General features: G+C 41.4%; 1 protein-coding gene across 25 annotated transcripts in view; it reads right to left on the reverse strand.

Annotated features, from left to right (window-relative positions):
• The window catches only part of LOC106561939 (CUGBP Elav-like family member 1), a 56308-nt gene that overhangs the window by 36793 nt on the left and 2109 nt on the right, over positions 1–17406 (reverse strand). For 24 of the 25 annotated variants that reach the window (XM_014126384.3, XM_082957723.1, XM_082957720.1 and 21 more), the window contains exon 3: positions 843–965. The exons of the other annotated variant lie outside the window; for it this stretch is intronic. In XM_014126384.3, coding sequence (XP_013981859.2) covers positions 843–946 — 104 coding nt within the window. In that variant the 5' untranslated portion in view covers positions 947–965. The remainder of the gene's footprint in view (positions 1–842; positions 966–17406) is intronic. 25 annotated transcript variants of the gene reach the window in all.

Genomic DNA, 17406 nt, shown 5'->3' on the forward strand with positions numbered 1-17406 from the left:
TGGAGTAGAATATCGTTTTAAAAAGTCACCTGAGCTTCTCAGTCCTTCTACATAAAAATATCTGGGGGGCACACCAGACCCCCCAAAAGAAGGGGGGAGGGACCCCCACTTCAACAGTTTATGGTGGAAATCAGCTATGAAATCGACATATTTTCAATTGACGTTAGCTTCAGCTGTAAGCTAGCAAGACAAGTTAGCTTACAAAGCTACCAGTATCTTCTCGCATTATAAAGTGTTCTAGCCTTTATGGACATTGTTTTGCAAACTGTAATTAACAGCTTCAACATTTCTACATGCAGTGTCACATTCAAGTGTGTTAACTTCTGTGCAGCATGAGTTTGGAGCTAACATGATGCAGTCCAGATCCCAGTACAGGCTAACAATTAGTAAGTGGAGCAGGCACAGTGCGTGCCTCGCACTATAAGGGGGACATTGGCTGTGCAGATAGAGTTGATCCGAGAGACACATTTGACACAAGTACCAAAACAAACATTTCAGTACCGAACAGTTTTTCATGTTCTAGTATTGAACATTTTCACTATCCCGTGCAACACTAGTGTCTACATTATAGAATAACAGATGCAGAAGTCATTTTCCATATAATGTCTGCTCAAAACATCCTAAGGCTTTTCAACTTTAGAATCTTGATTCACTACCATGCTTCACATGCAATTCTTAACCACTACTTGTAGGCCCAACTAGTATCTACTACTATAGTTAGTGTCCTCGACTGCATTTCAGCACCAGAATTAGCCCTTGTGTGGCATGTTGACCCAAAGCATACAAGTGTAGGCAGAGGGTCCACTGAAGGGGAAAAAGCAAGGGAGAGAAAGAGTTCTTACCCCCCCATGGTGGGCACCTCCAGGGCAGTTTGGGGAAGCTCACATTGTGGCTGCCCATGCTGCTCCGTGGACAGGTACAAACCCTCAGCGTCGATACTATCCATCCAGTGCCTTTCACAACCACTACAGAAACACACCAAACAGCACAGGACAAACATGACACCCATGTATGTATTCACAAGAAAAACACAAACAGTGCATGGAAAGGACTTACAGTTGCTGAGACAAAGACATCCAGAGTTTGGCCAAGGAAAAAGTGTAACATGCACGTCGAAGATATGAGAGAAATCAAAATGTACATGACAAAACTGGACACACAACAATGATATTATAACAAATAAATGACAAGCACTGCATGTAGGCTAGACTGTACATTGTCGTTCTTTCTGGATGCAAACAAGGGCAGGGAACCTAGAGAACGTTACATGGAGTGCACAGCTAATAGAGCAGAGTGATTTGCCTTATTGCGTTGAGGATATGAAATGAGTGGACCTAAAAATACTACCAATAAAAAAATGTATTGGTAGTCTGAGTTACTTTGTGCTTCTCTGAATTATTTGCACAACTCACTCAAGGGATGCGAGAAGCTAGGTCAATGTGTTATCTAAGAACAAGGCATTTGGTTAGATTACAACTACCCTGGGGTGTAAAGGTGAAAAACTGCGTTCTGACACGAAATACACCAACATTTACGCTTATACAATTGGTTAGCTGTGTTGTTGAAAGGACCCAAGATTCAGGACTGTTCACATGGCAGATGTCCATAGCTACTCCATCATGCCAAAGAGTGTTTAAAGACATGTGTAACAGTATTGCTTCCGTCCCTCTACTCGCCAGTCACCCTCGAAGCATTGTTACCTATCGCGCCACAAAAGCTGCAGCCCTTGCAGAGCAAGGGAAACAACTACTTCAAGGGCTCAGAGCAAGTGACTTCACCGATTGAAACGCTATTAGCGAGCACCCCGCTAACTAGCTAGCCATTTCACACCGGTTACACGTGCTCCAATAATTTGGCGACCAGTATTTTATATATTTTTTTTAAACCTCCCGCTTCGGGCTGGATGTGTCAATGTGTTTATACATGTATAAACTATGAGCAGAATTACTGTCATACCTCAATTGGCCACGAAATCCCTAGTTGGAAAGCAACTTTTCTGGAAAGCAACTGTTTTCTGGAAGCTGTGTAGTACCATTTTCTCTACATTTCCTCCCACGTGTGTCAGCCCCCTAGCAATTAGAGTTCCGGCCAATGAGCTTCAACCCCTTGCCATTTGAGTGACAGCTAGCAAGATGCACACACGGTAGAGCGAGAGAGAGCAATGACGTGGTGCACATAGTCAGTCGGGGACCATTTTGGGAACCGTTTTTGGCTTGTGGGTGCTACCTTCAGAACTACTGGCTAGAAAGTATACAGAAGTACCGGAGATCGCCTCCCAAATTGCGCAGCAGTCTAAGGCAGTGCATTGCAGTGCTTGAGGCGTCACTACAGATCCGGGTTCGATCCCAGGCTGTGTCACAGCCGGCCGTGACCGGGAGACCCATGAGGCGGCGCACAATTGGCCCAGCTTTGTCCGGGTTAAGGCAGGTTTGGCCGCCCGGGATTTCCTTGTCCCATCGCGCTCTAGTGACTCGTGGCGGGTCAGGCATCTGCAAGCTGACTTCGGTCACCAGCTGGACGGTGTTTCATCTGACACATTGGTGCGGCTGGCTTCTGGGTTAAGCGAGCAGTGTGTCAAGAAGCACTGCAGACTGGCAGGCTATTTTTCGGAGAACGCATGGCTCTCGAACTTCGCCTCTCGAGTCTGTAGGGTAGTTGCAGCGATGGGACAAAACTGTAACTACCTATTGGATATCACGAAATTGGGGAGAAAAATGGGTAAAAGTACAACAACAAAAAACAAAAAGTACAGGAGATACCTTTAAAGGTTAGGATTACTTTTCATAAATAAATATTGAACACTAGGAGTCTTTTTTTTTTATAAACACCAATAGGAGAAAATGAGTCCTTGATACTACTCAACTACACATTGTGCAGATCTTCCATGACTCAAGTGAAAATTACGTTTGTTTCCCTTTTATCAACCATAGGCCTCTAATCTCAGACAAGCATATGTTCACTTTGCTGTCAACTGTTGTACCCCAGCAACACACATAATTGGCGAGAAATGCCTTATCCTTTCACATGGCCAATTAATTTTCTGAACCAAGCAATGCACCAATCCTGGGCTAGGGTAGATTTGTTCACTGAGTACTATTAATTATTGATCTGTTCTCAGTACAGCCATGCAATGAGTCCTATCTAACTGTAAAATCTCTCCCGTCTGGCTTGATTGGTGTTAGTGGACAAAGGGTTTACCCAAAGGGTTTACAGCAGGGGCCATCAACTAGATTCAGCCACGGGCTGGGGGGAGGGTGGGGGTGGAAAATAATTATAATTTGTACTCAGCGAATTGATGCAAGAAGGCTGAACAGATATTGCATAAGACAAAAACAATTTCAAACCTTGATTACATAGGTACATAGGTGTCTCTGAGTGTCTCATAGGTACATAGGTGTCTGTGTGGAAATACTTGGTAATAGATTTCCTAAATTAAAATAATTTTGAGGTGAATTCCTAGTGAGTTTAGTCTCATTTCCAAAAACTATAATAAAAATGTATAATGTGGTCCGCGGGCCCCCAGTTGATGATCCCTGTTAGCAAGCCTGGCATTTGTCCAGTAGTGCTGAGCGAATAGTGTTTTTTATTAAATCATATCGTTTCTTTTTTAAATATCAAGGTTTTTAATTTTGGTTTCGCACATTTTTTGGGGACATTAAATGCACCAAAACAATTAAGAAAAATAACCATGATGGTAGTGACTGCCCATTATTGCTTATCACTTATTTACCATCATTTATTCACATTACTTTAATAAAATATTTCAGTTGTGTATATTATACTGAACAAAAACTTAAACGCAACATGCAACAATTTCTATGATTTTACTGAGGTACAGTTCATAAGGAAATCAGTTAATTGAAATGAATCTATGAATTTCACATGACTGGGCAGGGGCGCAGCCATGGGTGGGCCTGGGAGGACATAGGCCCACCCCCTTGGGAGACTTGCCCAACCACAAGGCCCAGCCAAACAGAATGAGTTTGTCCACAAAAGGGCTTTATTACAGACAAAAATACTCAGTTTCATCAGCTGTCTGGGTGGCTGGTCTCAGACGATCCCGCAGGTGAAGAAGCGGGGTGTGTAGGTCCTGGGCTGGCGTGGTTACACGTGGTCTACGGTTGTGAGGTCAGTTGGACCTACTGCCAAATTCTCTAAAACGACGTTGGAAGTGGCTTATGGTAGAGAAATTAACATTAAATTATCTGGCAACAGCTCTGGTGGACATTCCTGCAGTCAGCATGTCAACTGCACACTCCCTCAAAAGTTGATACATCTGTGGCATTGTGTTGTGTGACAAAACTGCACATTTTACAGTGGCCTTTTATTGTCCCCAGTACAAGGTGCACCTGTGTAATGATCATGATGTGTAATCAGCTTCTTGACATGCCACTCCTGTCAGGTGGATGGATTATCTTGGCAAAGGAGAAATGCGCACTAACAAGGCAGTAAACAAACTTGTGCACAAATTGAGAAAAATAAGCTTTTTATGCATATGGAACATTTCTGTGATCTTTAATTTCAGCTCAATAAACATGGGACCAACACTTCACATGTTGCATTAATATTTTTGTTCAGCATACATGTTTATTTGATGTCTTTATTATTTCATTCCAAGTCATCTCTATTGAGCTAAGGCTTATGCTGTCTGACAAAAATCACTATTTTAGTAGTTCTAAAAATCTAAAATCAGAATTGAATGACTGCTGAATAACAACTATCAATCACTTAGATCGGTACCCCCTGTATAAACCCTCGTTATTGTCATTTTATTGTTTGTCTTATTTATTTTTTACTTTAGTTTATTTAGTAAATATTGTCTTAACTCTTATTTTTCTTAAAACTGCATTGTTGGTTATTAAGGGCTTGAAAGTAAGCATTTCACAGTAAGGTCTGCACCTGTATTCAGTGCATGTGACAAATAACATTTGATTTGATTTTGTATTTTCAGGTAGAGATACCTCGCGAAGCAACTGCCCTCTAGATTGTGAGTTCTTCCCTTTGTCTCCATGCCCACACAGATTGGACAATTATACATGGAATGGATTATGGTCATTGTAGTTAATTATAAAGTCTTCTGCGCTAAACTATGTAGAATATTGGCCTGTTGGAAACTACAACCCCCAACTGCATTGCACAGTTCGGGCATGATCTGATTGATCTCTAGAGAAACTGCGCATTGAGCTCAGAAAAAACAAACTAAATGGAATTCAAGAAACTGACCTGACCTCAGTCAATTACTTTAAAAAGTGAAAAATAAAAACATTTCAGAAGAAAAAAAAGAAAAGAAAAAAAAATCACTATTGTCCAGATAACACCGTTTAGAATCAGGATAGATATTTTCATGAGGTAAAATAGTTTTGATCTGTACACAAGATTAATGTGTTGATGGTTTTACACTAGTGATCAACTTCTTGGACATACCCACCAGACACTAAAATGGGAAAGGCCAGTCATGGCTAAAGGCAGTTCTTCAAAGAGAAACGCACCTAGTTCTGTTAAAACCTCATTTGTCTTGCAGCTCTCCACCTGCTAAATACTTCCAACAAAGAAGAAATAAAAAAGGCAGATAAATATTACCAGTGGCAGACCACTCCCTACTTGGCTGCAATGAAATGGAAACGGTTATTACGGAGGGTAATATATGTGTCTTTGAGAACGGCTCTGCCGTCCAAAAATGTAATCTCGGCTCTGCTGGGAGCAGTACAGAAACAATAAGCACACCAAAGATCGACAGGGGTGGTGATAGTAGGGGATAGGACCAGAAAATTCAAATGGGCAAACAAGGAACCTGGGAGTTGCCATGAATAGACATTACCTTTAAAAAAAACAGTTGCTAAGGAGTCTTGCAGGGTTACAACAAACACGCATTCTTGACACAAGAAACACCTGACAAGTTTGCCATTGCCATGAATAACCAAAATGTAATAGCGTCACAATAATCCATTGAAAGCTCATTACAAGGTGTGAAACCCCTCAGTGAGTACGGTTAATATGATTATTGTGGATAATCAGATGAATATAATAAAAGTTCATTTAAAAATGTTTAAATACTTTGCAAGACAATTTCCCAAATAATCCTGTTTACACGGACACATCTGAACTAAGGCTACCTGATGGGACTTATATAAATGCATAAAATGGGCAACAACAAAAAAAGTTCTAACAGGGACCATGTTCTATTTGATTCTAAGTTCGGACAAAGCTCGCATGCGAAAGATGTATACTTTGTTTTTCTAAAATCACTTCACTCGCGTATAAGAGGGAGGTTTGCGCTACCGGTTTTTGCCCCTGCGCAGATCAAATATGCCGATTTATTAAGCTACTTACATGTTCGAACAATTCGAAAGATGATTCAAACAATGTTTTCTGAATAAGTGTATGCTTACTTCGATTTTAACCTTACGTTGATTAAGACTAGCAAAGTGTTTACGTCTCCCAAATGGATGGAAAGGTGGATGAAGGTGGCAACTGATAACTGACTAAATTGTGTGCACTCACCACTTACTGTAAGTTGCTCTGGATAAGAGCATCTGCTAAATGACTAAAATGCAAATGTAATGCAATCATAACCATTATCTACCGTAAATTCCAGACTATAAGCAGCAACTTTTTTCCCAGGCTTTGAACCGCGCTGCTTAAACAATGACGCGGCTAATATATGGATTTTTCCCGCTTTCAATTTATTTTTTATTTTTTTTAAACGCATACTGTGACGTGCTCAGTTTTTTGGCGGCATGAAGCTTTCATTAGACCAATGAAATTGCCGAACGGGTTAAGGTCAAACAACTTTGTTTACTGTTTAGAATAAATCGAGCTCTCTCAAACTTCCCATCATTCTGATTACGGTAGTCATTTTGTCACCCTCATCATGGCAAAGACACGGAGAAATGCATATGATGCAGCTTTCAAGTTGAAGGTGATTGATCTGGCTGTTGGAAAAGGAAATAGAGCTGCTGCACGGGAGCTTGGTCTTAATGAGTTGATAAGACGTTGGAAACAGCAGCGTGAGGAATTGACTCAGTGCAAAAAGACAACTAAAGCTTACTGCTATTTTTTGTTACAAGCCGTGTTTCGTTAAAGCCTGTGTAAAGTTAATTTGTTTCAATGTACCGGTGGGCACCTGCGGCTTATAGACATGTGCGGCTTATGTTCAAAATAATTATTATTTTTTAATTCAGTGGGTGCAGCTAATATTCAGGTGCGCTTAATAGTCCGGAAATTACGGTAAATAGAGGAGGTAACTGAGGTATGGCATTCCATTTAAGGCTATGCCAGAGAACAAAAAATCTTGGTTGACTGAAAGTCATCTGTTCTTTCGACCAATCGATTGGTAGAAATTTGAAACATGTATTTTTCCATATACAGTGCCTTCCGAAAGTATTCAAACCGCTTGACTTTTTCCTTGTTCTAAAATTGATTCAATTGTTTTTCCCCTCAATACCCCATAAATGACAAAACAAAAACAGGTTTAAAAAATGTTTTTACCAATTTATTTTGGAAAATATATATATTTTTATTTACATTTACATAAGTATTCAGACCCTTTACTCAGTGCTTTCTTGAAGCACCTTCGGCAGCTATTACAGCCTTGAGTCTTCTTGGGTATGACGCTACAAGCTTGGCACACCTGTATTTGGGGAGTTACTCCCATTCTTCTCTGCAGAGCCTCAAGCTCTGTCAATTGGATGGGGAGTGTCACTGCACAGGTATTTTCAGGTCTCTCCAGAGATGTCCAACCAGGTTCAAGTTCAGGCTCTAGCTGGGCCACTCAAGGACATTGAGACTTGTCCCCAAGCCACTCCTGCGTTGTCTTGGCTGTGTGCTTAGGGTCGTGAAATTTCACCCCAGTCCGAGGTCCTGAGCACTCTGGAGCAGGTTTTCATCAAGGATTTCTCTGTACTTTGCTCCGTTCATCTTTGCCTTGATATTGACTAGTCTCCCAGAACCTGCAGCTGAAAAACATCCCCACAGCATGACGCTGGCGCCACCATGCTTCACCGTAGGGATGGTGCCAGGTTTCCTCCAGATGTGACACTTTGCATTAAATCTTGGTTTCATCAGACCGGAGAATCATGTTTCTCATGGTCTGAGTCTTTTAGATGCCTATTGGCAAACTCCAAGGGGGCTGTCATGTGCCTTTTACTGAGGAGTGGCTTCCGTCTGGCCACTCTACCATAAAGGCCTGATTGGTGGAGTGCTGCAGAGATGGTTGTCCTTCTGAAAGTCTCTCCCATCTACACAGAGGAATTCTAGAGCTCTGTCAGAGTGACCATCAGGTTCCTGGTCACCTCCCTGACCAAGGCCATTCTCCCTCAATTGCTCAGTTTGGCCGGGCAGCCGGGCAGCCAGCTCTAGGAAGAGTCTTGGTGGTTCCAAACTTCTTCCATTTAGGAATGATGGAGGCCACTGTGTAGAGTTTCTCTGTGGAGGTGGGAGAACCTTCCAAAAGGACAACTATCTCTGTAGCACTCCACCAATCAAGCCTTTATGGGAGAGTGGCCAGACAGAAGCCACTCCTCAGTAAAAGGCACATGACAGCCCGCTTGGTATAAAGAAACATGATATGAAGAAAATGTAGTCTATTTCAGAAGAAATAAATAGCATACTGTCATGACTGTCCTGTAAGGATCCAAATAGGTCAGATCAGTTTTGCCATAAATTACTTCGGCCAGACCCCCTCACCCCCACGGGGGGGGGGGGAAGGGAGCTGGTGGGGGGTTGACAGCTCACACTGTTGTAAATCAAGGACAAGAACATTCAGCCATCTCCCGCTCCAAATTCACACAGTAATGCGCCTTTGTTTAATAGACATTCTCCAGCCAAAACTAACACATTCTAAAGCAAATACTGGAACAATATTTCTAACATAGAACGTGGGGAATGGTCAGAGGTGACCCAAAGACCACTAATGTCGTTTGGTTGTTATTTTGTGATGTCATTAAAAATGTTAAAGGAAATACTGTAACTTGAAAAGTATACACACTATGTGTGAAGTGTCCATCCGATGAGTTGTGCATGTAATATGGAAAATTAGTGTTTTTGTTAAGAGGGATGTGATCTTAGAAACTATGAGTAAATTGTTCCCATTACTTTGTACAAGTAAGAGGTCACCGCCACCTTGAGTGAGGTCAGAGAGCATGTCAGCCTCACAAACCGCTCCTTTTGAAAGAAGTGTATAAAACAATGGGTTAAGAATTAACATATGAGACCAGATAGCCGTTGAGCTGTAGCTCACATCCAAAGTGGTTCGAACTCTGAAATCTCAACAAGGTAGAGACAATAACATCACCTCCCGGACAATCACTGGTATGGCTGATTAGCAGTCCTAAGTAAAGTATCTAGAAAAGTGAACTTAAGCAGGACCATTCCACTACTCTTCTCAAATCACCGTAGCACGCTACTTTCATCACCCCAATGGGAACCATGAATAGGCTGGCTAGCTTCAGTAGCAAATGGAAGAGAAATCAACTCTGTAGTTCTGTTCTACGTGACAAGTCACAGGATACCGGACGACGGCAGAGATTAACAGTAGAAGACGGATGGGGACCCCTTTTGGACAATCAGAGTCTTACAAGCGTTCCGCAAAAAAAGACCCAACAACCTTCCCAAGAAGGCCTGGTACCGACAGAAATACACCAAGAAACAAGACATTTACACATAAATACATTCATGATTTCTTACTCCAAACGAGCGACGGTTCATGTGCAAAGTATATGATTACAGCGAGAGTAATTTCTAAATGTACCAAAGTATTGTGTCTCCGTCCCTCTCTCTCGCCCGTCATGTCTTTTGTAAGAAGCCACCATATCATGTCAGTCTGCTAGGTACCTGTTTCTAACGTATTAAGTGTGTATGTTTATCCTGTGTTTCCATTTAGTTAGCTAGTAAATAAATATTTAAACCAATTTGTGTTGTACTGAATCATAAGTAAGGCTGGGGTTTTTGCAGATTCAGGAGGTTACGACTGTTCACAATGATATGATACGAGGTTATGATTAATAAGTTGACCGTTTATAGATGTGCTAGGTTAAGATCTTTAGAGTTGGTAACTCCTTAAAAGAACCGCTCTCGTGGAGCCCCAATTCCTAATGTAGCCCACATTGTTACATGATTCATAAAAATAAATAAATAGATGTTTTTTTTAAATGAATTAATAATCAGGTAACAATTAAACATAGTTGATTAGATAAATAACAGTCATCAGATTAATGTAAGTAAAGTCATGACAATACTCTGATTTGTCCTTATGTTAGGCCCTGTTCTGGCTATGCAATATGGCTGTGGGCTACACTAGTTCATTTAGCTGACAAGATTTGCTTAGAACTCTGTGGCAGTATTTTATACTATGAAGAACACAATTGAACATAGCTGAATAAAATAGAAAGGCTATTTTCTCCAAACTATTTGAGGGAGTGCGCATATTCGGCTATTCTATGTTGAGCAGTTAAAGAAACAGATACTCCTATATGTTTGTTTAATTTAGAGTTATTTATATAACTTTAGTTGTGATACAAATGTTGGGCTATATGTTTAGATGTTTAATACATTCAAAGGCTGCATACTGTGACTAATGATGATTTGAAAAAAGTTGCATGAAAGGCATGAGCTCTGCTTTGTTTTTTGCGCATGCTGTACACGCTTCATCACTCTCATTCACAATTTGACAAGTACAAACAAAACATCCATGCCTTTTGTGGCCAGTGGCTGTTGTGCATTTGGGGTGAATTTAAAAATTATAATTCCCTTCTCCCGGCTGCACACCGAAGCACCTCTCACTCACATGGCTCTGTCATGTGATCGGGTCTTTTGCACAGGCTACAAGTGAAGACCGAAAAATCGTGAATGAAACTGCACGTGTCCTTATCCAATTACGAGGTGCATATTGAAGATATTGGCAGAATTGTCCACATTTACTTTTCGTCAGCCAACAAGATGAGTAGGCCTAACGAACAGCAAAAGCACTAGTCTTGGTCAATCTACTATCCCCCATAGTACAAAAGTTGATCTATTCTATGCGAGAAACACATATTCCAAACATAGATCCCAATAATACAGCCACTAGCATCAAAAAATGTTTTAAGCAATGAGCCTGAGAACAGATGAGAACGTTTAGCTTAAAATGTTGATAAACTATTAGGCTATTTCTTCACATTATAAGCGCAGAAATGCGCACATGGCAGTAGACTATAGGTGTGAATCTTCCATAACAGGAAAACACCACTCTCAAAAGTGACCACAAATGCAATTATTCATGTAATGATTTTATTATAAAAAGGTGCATTTTTATGGTAAAAATGATCTTCCACAAACGTGTGTATAGTATGCCAGTTATTTTTGTATTTTTTTAAACAATGTCAAAGCTACCGTGCATACCGATATAGGCACATGACATAATAACGCCAGGTAAAATATTGAGCTACACGTGCAACACAGCATTCCTAACCTAGCCCTCACAATGTCTGCTGTGTGGATCAACCAGTCAACAAGTTGAGCAGTCATTTGAAAAAGAACATTTCAGCGACACAACTCAAAGGCAAAATCCATTAAAGCCAAGATAATGGAATTCATTGCCCTTGACAATCAACCGCTCTCTGTTGTGGGTGATGTTGGCTTTCGCCGACTGGTCGAGCACCGGTACACACTACCAAGTGCGCCATTTCTCAGATGTTGCCCTACCGGAGTTACACAGTAATAGCGTCACTGCTATTAGCTTCACGACATACATACTATGTAACGCCGTTTGGGTCTTTGCGTGTCAAAAAAGATACAATAGTATTGTCAAATATTACATTTACATTTTAGTCATTTAGCAGACGCTCTTATCCAGAGCGACTTACAGTAGTGAATGCATACATTTCATACATTTTTTTTCTGTGCTGGCCCCCCGTGGGAATCGAACCCACAACCCTGGCGTTGCAAACACCATACTCTACCAACTGAGCTACAGGGAAGGCTAATATGTACAAAAATGTCTGCAAACAAGTAAACACCGGCTACGAACGATGTGTCTACAATACCACGTAGGTAATAAGGCATCATTTATTTTGAACGCAACTTCTGGGGTAGCTAGCTTTAGCTTGGTTCCTACCTAGCACCAACACAACCAGCCTGAAAACAATGACCAGTAGAAACTGCAGCCATTTTCATTATTCTTAGCAATGATTTAGGAACCCTTGTGAGTAAGTATTAGCTGGGTTGCCACTTGTTGTTTCCCATATTGAAATTCAACTTTAGATCATGAAAATAAAAAGCTAGCCAGCTACTTAACCCTGTTGCCCAAAGCAAACGTTATAAGCAGCCAGCTAGCTTCATCTGGCTAGCGAGGCTCGACCGGACCAGGTCGTCCCTCTGGCTCAGTTGGTAGAGCATGGTGTTTGCAACGCTAGCATGGTGTGTGCAACGCCAGGGTTGTGGGTTCGATTCCCACGGGGGGCCAGTACAAAAAAAAAAATGCATGAAATGAAATGTATGCATTCACTACTGTAAGTCGCTCTGGATAAGAGCGTCTGCTAAAAGACTAAAATGTAATGTAAAATGTTATGTGCTGTGAAGCTAGCCACAATAAGGATTACGCACAATAGTGGAATTTGCGGTTTGCCTTCAAAATAAAAGTAATTGACTGTGATGCAAATTAATACAAATAGAATTATGCCATACATTTATTTTGAAGGCTAACGCAAAGTCCACTGTTGTGGCTAATCCTTATTGTGGCTAGCTTCACATAGATGGGGCCGACCATTAATCAAATAAGAACTGTCTTATAAATTAGGGTTATTTTAGATGACACCTAGCTATATAGTTAGCTAACTAACTAACTATAGCTACTGAAACAGATGTAGTGTATCTTTGACACGCAAAGACCCAAACGGGGTTCCATAGAAATCCTGGTTGAAAATGAAAACGACTGAACAAAACAGCACAGCAAGTAAGTGAAAGAAATAGGTTTTGATTATGTTTTACTGGTAATGGGGACATACGTAAATGCTAACAATATATACTGCTCAAAAAAATAAAGGGAACACTTAAACAACACAAAGTAACTCCAAGATAATCACACTTCTGTGAAATCAAACTGTCCACTTAGGAAGCAACACTGATTGACAATAAATTTCACATGCTGTTGTGCAAATGGAATAGACAACAGGTGGAAATTATAGGCAATAAGCAAGACACCCCCAATAAAGGAGTGGTTCTGCAGGTGGTGACCATAGACCACTTCTCAGTTCCTATGCTTCCTGGCTGATGTTTTGGTCACTTTTGAATGCTGGCGGTGCTTTCACTCTAGTGGTAGCATGAGACGGAGTCTACAACCCATACAAGTGGCTCAGGTAGTGCAGCTCATCCAGGATGGCACATCAATGCGAGCTGTGGCAAGAACGTTTGCTGTGTCTGTCAGCGTAGTGTCCAGAGCATGGAGGCGCTACCAGGAGACAGGCCAGTACATCAGGAGACGTGGAGGCCGTAGGAGGGCAACAACCCAGCAGCAGGACCGCTACCTCCACCTTTGTGCAAGGAGGAGCAGGAGGAGCACTGCCAGAGCCCTGCAAAATGACCTCCAGCAGGCCACAAATGTGCATGTGTCTGCTCAAACGGTCAGAAACAGACTCCATGAGGGTGGTATGAGGGCCCGACGTCCACAGGTGGGGGTTGTGCTTACAGCCCAACACCGTGCAGAACGTTTGGCATTTGCCAGAGAACACCAAGATTGGCAAATTCGCCACTGGCGCCCTGTGCTCTTCACAGATGAAAGCAGGTTCACACTGAGCACGTGACAGATGTGACAGAGTCTGGAGACGCCGTGGAGAACGTTCTGCTGCCTGCAACATCCTCCAGCATGACTGGTTTGGGGGTGGGTCAGTCATGGTGTGGGGTGGCATTTCCTTGGGGGGGCCGCACAGCCCTCCATGTGCTCGCCAGAGGTAGCCTGACTGCCATTAGGTACCGAGATGAGATCCTCAGACCCCTTGTGAGACCATATGCTGGTGCGGTTGGCCCTGGGTTCCTCCTAATGCAAGACAATGCTAGACCTCATGTGGCTGGAGTGTGTCAGCAGTTCCTGCAAGAGGAAGGCATTGATGCTATGGACTGGCCCGCCCGTTCCCCAGACCTGAATCCAATTGAGCACATCTGGGACATCATGTCTCGCTCCATCCACCAACGCTACGTTGCACCACAGACTGTCCAGGAGTTGGTGGATGCTTTAGTTCAGGTCTGGGAGGAGATCCCTCAGGAGACCATCCGCCAACTCATCAGGAGCATGCCCAGGCGTTGTAGGGAGGTCATACAGGCACGTGGAGGCCACACACACTACTGAGCCTCATTTTGACTTGTTTTAAGGACATTACATCAAAGTTAGATCAGCCTGTAGTGTGGTTTTCCACTTTAATTTTGAGTGTGACTCCAAATCCAGACCTTCATGGGTTGATAAATTGGATTTCCATTGATTATTTTTGTGTGATTTTGTTGTCAGCACATTCAACTATGTAAAGAAAAAAGTATTTAATAAGATTATTTCTTTCATTCAGATCTAGGATGTGTTGTTTAAGTGTTCCCTTTATTTTTTTGAGCAGTGTATATTTTTGGTCAGTGTGGTGTGTGTGTAACCTTTATTTAACTAGGCAAGTCAGTTAAGAACAAATTCTTATGTACAATGACGGCCTAGGAACAGTGGGTTAACTGCCTTGTTCAGGGGCAGAATGACAGATTTTTACCCTGTCAGCTCGGGGATTCAATCTAGCAACCTTTCGGTTACTGGCGCAATGCTGTAACCACTAGGCTACCTGCCGCACTTGTCACATTATTATGAAGTATACGGTAGTCCACAGTCACGTGGTGTTTGTTCACAAGCACACAACGATAAGAGACTGCTGGTTATTTGTTTTGTTCGTGCAGCAAACTGTGTAGCATTTGAGTAACTTGAGTACTTTAGGTCATTATTTTAGCATTCTCTATAGGATTTTACATGTACTTGTTAGCATTGCTAACCTTCGGATTACAGAGTATTAGGTTTTGAAAACAGCGCCCCTTGTGTTCAGTATTGGTATTACAGAATATCCCAGTATGGCACAATACAAGTTAAGTATGAAGGTATGACAATCTGGAAACCGCCCAAGCCATAGACTTTCAAGTAGATTTAACTCAACATTCAAAGGCTTCTTGGTAAGCAACTACAGTGTAGATTTGGCCTTTTTATTTTGTCCAGGCTTCCTTCTTTTCCCCTCTGTCAATTAGGTTAGTATTGAGGAGTAACTACAATGTTGTTGATCCATGCTCAGTACTCCGGTCACAGCCATTAAACTCGAATGGTTTTAAAAATCACCTTTGGCCTCTTGGTAAAATCCCTGAGAGGTTTCCTTCCTCTCCGACAACTGAGTTAGGAAAGACACCTGTATCTTTGTAGTGACTGGGTGTATTGATACACCATCCAAAGTGCAATTAATAACTTCACCATGCTCTAAGGGATATTCAATGTCTGCTTTTAATATTTTTGTTTTTTAAACCATCGACCAATAGGTGCCCTTCTTTGCGAGGCATTGGAAAACCTCCCTGGTTTTGTGGGGTGAATCCGTGTTTGAAATTTTCTGCTCGACTAAGGGACCTTACAGATAATTGTATGTATGGGGTACAGTGCTAAGGTAGTCATTAAAAAATCACTATTATTGCACATAGAGTCCATGCAACTTAATACGTGCATTGTTAAGCACATTTTTACTCCTGAATTTATTTAGGCTTGGCATAAGAAAGGGGTTGCATACTAATTGAATCAAGACATTTCAGTTCTAATTAATTTTTAAAAATTTCAAAAAACAATCCCACTTTGAAATGATGGGGTATTGTGTGTAGGCCAGTGACACAATGTCTCTATTTAATCCATTTTAAACTCAGGCTGTAACACAACAAAATATGGAAAAAGTCAAGGGGTGGGAATACTTTCTTTAGGCACTGTATTTTCTCTGAGACTGGAAGGTGGGAAACAAAATAGTAAGTATTTTCTTGTATTTTTTCATTCCTCTTCTGACATAAAGAGGGGGCGTGTCACACCTATGTAAAAATTCAGCCAACAGCAGTCATCTACCCTCACTAAGCCGTTGACTCCATCTGTAGGAGCGAACCATTTTCGTGAACGTTTACCTAATAAACTGGTCACCGAGTGTATATTTTGTTTGTATGTATGTGTTGGGCTTTAGCTGAGATTATTCTTTACAGAGTCAAGTATTTGTCCAGGCCTCAATTGTTCCTTGACTAGCACCATTCATTCTCACCGCCAATAATTCTGTTATAACTTTAACAGTAACTGTATCCACTGGCGATTTGAGAGTGGGCTATTTGCCATCAAAGAGCCAACATTGTTTTTAGCGGCAGTGCTGCCTGCCAGCAATAATTGTCTCTGACAGAGACTGAAGGAGCTGTCATTGTTAAGTAACATAGAAGATGCAACGCATTTCATATTTACATTCATGCACTTCCTCCCAAGAAGCTTAACTGCATGGCACTCCTACATCATATGAATGTGGTTACCGGATTTACGGGACACAGCGAACAGTTGGGAGTTAGGGCCAATTTCATCATAAGTTTTCCTTGGTGTTAAATACAGTCTGAACAAACTTTAAATGTATACAATTGATGGTTCGGATTTCAGGACGCCAAGGTCATATTTTTCCATATTCTGTTCCAGTTAAAGGGTTGTTCAGATTCACTTAGATCTGTGGACCATACTTTTTTAATGGCTAGCTCAGAATATGATGGTACGGATTACACATTTGGACCATTGGGAGGATGCAAAGCATTATTGTGAAATAATGGAGTATGGGCATGCCATTTTTATTCCCAGGTACAAGCACTTGAATGCACTCATGACTCAATTATATAAGCACCAAAATTACAATTTGTTTGTCTGAAGTGCCTGTGAAAGCTGAACAAAGTAAGATCCTATTTTATAGCTTAGCAAAACATTTTGGCAATAGAATGCATTTTCAAATGATTCCCACCTGACCCAGATTGGGAATTTAAAAGAACGTTTTTGGAATGTGTAAACAATATTAATTGTGTGATGGGTGTTCCAAACAAAAAACTACAAGTGTGCATGCTTCAGTTCCTCAATCGTAAAGCTAGAAGAGCTTAAAAAAAAAAAGCCTTATAGTTGAAGGCTCTTTCCTTGAGTCATGAAAGTGCATTGACATTACTTAGGAACAGTTTAACAAGGTGTGTGGCCACTTAGAGACACCAGTTAGACCTCTCACTCAAACCCTTAAAATAGTTTTTTCTTGTCCCACCTACCCCAACATTTCAATGAATATATTCAGCAACAAATGAAGAATATTCAGAGTATTTTCAGATTTCATTATTGGCAAATGCGGTGAAGTACAGTAAATGTCAAATGCACATACAATCAAAAGTGTAATG

This window comes from Salmo salar, chromosome 11, assembly GCF_965601325.2.
Source record: "Salmo salar chromosome 11, fSalSal1, whole genome shotgun sequence".
In the NCBI taxonomy this organism is placed as follows: domain Eukaryota; kingdom Metazoa; phylum Chordata; class Actinopteri; order Salmoniformes; family Salmonidae; genus Salmo; species Salmo salar.